Raw genomic sequence first — 4,428 nt, forward strand, 5'->3', positions numbered from 1 at the left:
TCCAATATAGGCCACTGTCCACATAATTGATGCTGTCGGTATTTCTCCCCTTTTAGGTTGTTGTCAAACTAAGGGCTCTACTGCAGCCTCCTACCTGTATGAGTCTTCACCCAGGATTAGAGCCAGTGTGCCTGGATGAATTTGCACTTGAGAACGCCCTAAATATTTTCAGAGCCCTCCACGGCCCTTTGCTAATAAATGTTTATAATGCGTAAGTAAAATACTGTTCCCTATTCAGTAATAAAATATATAATACTAAAATACAGTTCCTGCACATCAAAAGATGCATAGGAGAAATCACAAGATCCCACATCGTGTTGTGTCAAAAATGTCTGCATTTCAGATTTTTGTAGTACAAAATATTGCAACAAATAATGATTTACTAAAACAGTAATCACATTTTATTATTATTATTATTATTATTAAAGTATACATTTAAGTATATACAGTAGTTATAATCTTGCATTTTTTCACAGGCAGAGGAGGTATCTGGCCTACCGCCAGTTTGTCAGCTGGGTGTGGGGGTACTTGGGCCATGGCAATAGAATAGTGATCCCATCCTGTGTCGTGGTCAGCATCCGCCAGCAGTATCCAGACCCTGAGGGAAATTATGTTGGCTTCTTACACCACTAGATCTCTCTATATCTATATATATCTATATATATATATATAATGTATATCTATCTATCTATCTATCTATCTATCTATATATATATATATATATATATATCCTCTCTATGTTGTCCTGACCCTGACTCCAGGCACTGTCTGTTAATGATTGAAATTAAACATCATATGAATAAAAGTAACCAACCAGAAAGAATAGACTACCATGTCATTTGTGTTTGAGGTCTGCCAAGACGCAAAATAAAGTGCATCAGTGGCTGAAGCGAGATACATAGGCAGCAACAGCCTCTTGCTTGTCTGGTCTGTGGAACTGAGAACACAGGGTGTCTGGGATCTTCAGTTCCTGAAGCTCAACAGTGAATTTTGCTGGTTCATGCAGCACCTCGTCGAAGAAGACGCGCATTAGGTTGTCCACATAGGCTGGGAAGAAAAGATAATCATTAATCTGTATGTACCAAAAAAATAAATAAAACAATTATTGATATGTCTTTAATCTACCATATGATGGTTTTTTCTTCAGTGGCTGGATCGTGTGTTTTCCTTTCTTGTGCTTGGGGTATTTGATCTTGTATGCTGGTGTTCCGTCTCTAGACGTCAGCTGTTCCTTGTTTCCATTTTCATTAAAATGCAGCGAAGCGAGATACAACCTGAAATCACATATATATAAAATGGCCATCCGAAAAAACAAATGAATAAATTCCAACCTGGATTCAACTAAGAATATAGGTGAGAGACAGGTGTGTGCTTTTCAAAATAACAAATAAATTGACTTCTGTTTACCTGCATAGCATTCCCCTGTAGGAGAAGACGACATTTTTGGGGGCAAATCGCAGAATAACGCTGTGGAAACCCTCAATGGCCGATGTTTGGTGCCTTGGGCTGAGTTTTGCCACACCTTTTAAGAGGTATTTGTTTGACACAATCCTCTGCAGTTTAAACAAAGCCGTTGATGCTGCAATTAAAATATTGATAGCATTAATATTAGAATATTCTTTTTCCATACACATATCCAATATCACTTTTAGGAAAGTTGTGCAATAGCACAAACAAGTTGGCAAATTAATGTTGATATGTATTATTTATAGAAAACAAAAGCATGGATACCGGTACACTAAATGATCTTGAGATTACATGCCTGATTTCAACCACTTTTTCGGGCGGCTTCCATCCAAGGCAGGGTGCAGACACTCAGGGAAGAGGACGTTGTCATGGCTGTGGATGTTATGGACATGATTACTGAATGAGGTCCACTTAGCTACAGCTTCTTCACCCGATGAGGAAGAGATGGCACACCAGTACAGATGGTTTACCAGGCTCTGCTGCCATCTCTTTAACTCATTGCAGTCCTTCATCTTTGCCAGAGCCTCTACTTTCTTCGAAACACCTGAATGGCGAGAATGAGCAAATGGAAGTCTGTTACATGGGACCGTGTATATCACAGTTCAAGAACCATGTGAATAACAATTTTTTAAATTTACTTCACCTTTGGCAACATGCCAAACATCATAAAAGTGCTCAATATCGTTCCTCTCAATTCTCAAAAACTTCTGGATTTGAGAGTGTCTGTCAGTAACAATTGATGCAACTTTAACAGCAGATTTTTCCAGGAAATCGAGACTCCTAATCAGGCCCTCTTTCTCCATTTTTGCACTGCCACCACATTCGTTACTCTGTGGGGATAGAGAAAACAATATTGCACAAACACATGATTTTTTTTTCTATTTCACATCAACATTCTGTCATAGGTGAGATATTAAATAAATGATTAATGCAGAAGGTCAGACTGTCATATTCACCATGTGACATTTATTTTCATAGATTGATTTTAAACTGTGAATTATTCAGGTTTTGCACATGAGCATAAATGAATAAAATCTAATTCAGAAATAAATTAAATGTTTTTATTGGGCTCCTAGACTTCTGGGGGAAATCAAACTTTACCATTTCTACGTGAGCATGTAGTCCAAACGGCCTCAACCCTCAAAAAAGTGTGAATGGGTGCTCAATCCTCAAGCAATTAAATAACAAAAAATGCACAAAAGTACAAGACAATATCCTGTACCTTTTGGACTAAGTGGGCATGTGCCATAATCTCACCTGCACCAACTGGACATCAATAATTTTTCCCGTGTTGAGGTCCATCATTGAGTAAGAGCCATATTTTGCACAGTGTCCCGGGCTGTCGGCTCTCATGTCACCCCCAAGCTCGGCTCCCCCAGGCCTACTCTTTGTTTCCTGGATCAGGTCTGCTTGGGTCCACTTCCACACAGCGAAAACACATGGCTCCATAAATGATGAGGCATGGAGAAAATATGTGCTCTCTACTATGTTGCAGACTTTGAGTGCAGACAGAACCTGTAACACAACCAAATCTTGATGAGTTGATTATGTTTTGAAATTAGACAGAAAGTACACACACATACGTCCATTAATGCTGTATATTTTTATCCACTTCTTGCTACATTTATTCATATTTATGTACTGTTACTTACTTTGCTGATCTGTCTAAATGACGTGCCAGTAAAGTGTACTGCAGCAGATAACTGCAGGTTGCCTGCTGGGGTGCTGCCGATGATCGGCTGACTTTTCCACTGCCTGGAATAGTCACAGAAAGGACATTTCTGTCTGATTGACAAAAATGTTCCCCTGACATACTTCTCCAGCTCACATGTCCGCTGACAAATTGGACAGTCATGGAACAGAGCAAGGAGGCAATCTTCATATACAAGATATTTTACAATATCTTGTATTGGTGTTGGAGGGCTGTGGGGTGGGTGGAGGATGAAATATATTATATTTCTTCATCTCTCTTTTCATAAAACATAATACAGCAATTCGACTACAAAGTAAGTGATCACCTGACAATGGTTGAGTCACTCAAAGAAGAGATGCTGGGGTGATATGTTGACTGAGAACTGTCAACTGGTTCTTCCTCAGCATCATCCAGATCCTCTGTGTCATCCAGCAATGTCTCAAGGCGTCTCCTTTTCAAAGGTGGGGGCCTTGTCTTGTCCGGTGTTGAAGTAAATCCTCCAAACTCTGCTTTCACCTCAGTATTGGTTCCAAAGGAACTGGTGGATGGATTGACTTGGATAGCTGTAATATGACAATTTTAAATATGAACAGACATGTATTACTATGACTACATATTACAGTCCAGGGGTCAATACACATCCGGTGTCACTATTTTCATAATAATAAGTGACATTCACATATTCAATTTTAAGAAACGGTGCATACAAAGAATATCTAAAAATATTAAAAACAATAGAAATCATTAGATCATGTCATTACACAAAGCAACACTTACCTTTACTTCGAATGGATTTGAGAGTATACTCTGACAGCTGGGTGGCCACAGTTGACCTTCCCCTCTTCTGTGGCTCCCACTGACAGCCTACATCTCTTGTCTGTGTGGCCGCCGCAGAAGTGACGTTACTCTGAAGAAACAGCGAAAACAGAACACAATAAATAACTTTACCATTAATCATACACTTTTCTCAGTAAGGTAGAAGTCATATAGTCAATATAGAAGCATTACAGTATTATATACACGTTAATTATTATTATCCGAAGTTAATCAAAGTTATTACCGATCACCAATCAGATTTTCACTCCGAGACGTCGCGGTAAAAAACAGCTCGACTTCGCTTCGATATTTCATCCCTCCCACAGTGATCAATCAGGACATATTTAGTATCAGTGGATTGATCGGAATTTCGGGATTATTATGACGCTACTGTCACCGCTCTATCTGAAAAACTGACTGACTCTCTCACGAGTGATGAAACGACTGCGACA

At 39.2% G+C, this 4,428-nt stretch overlaps 1 protein-coding gene across 1 annotated transcript; it reads right to left on the reverse strand.

The window, feature by feature from the left end:
- Window positions 1–845: 845 nt before the first annotated feature.
- Window positions 846–1,634, reverse strand: LOC311285714 (uncharacterized protein; the record flags this gene model as incomplete). The annotated part of the gene is made up of 3 exons (XM_084435751.1): window positions 846–1,047; window positions 1,126–1,274; window positions 1,408–1,634. 3 exons carry the CDS (start codon window positions 1,632–1,634, stop codon window positions 878–880), a joined length of 546 nt encoding a protein of 181 aa, XP_084291877.1. The 3' UTR covers window positions 846–877.
- Between the last annotated feature and the right edge of the window lie 2,794 nt (window positions 1,635–4,428).

This window comes from Rutilus rutilus (assembly GCF_951802725.1).
Source record: "Rutilus rutilus genome assembly, contig: SCAFFOLD_61, whole genome shotgun sequence".
Lineage (NCBI taxonomy): Eukaryota > Metazoa > Chordata > Actinopteri > Cypriniformes > Leuciscidae > Rutilus > Rutilus rutilus.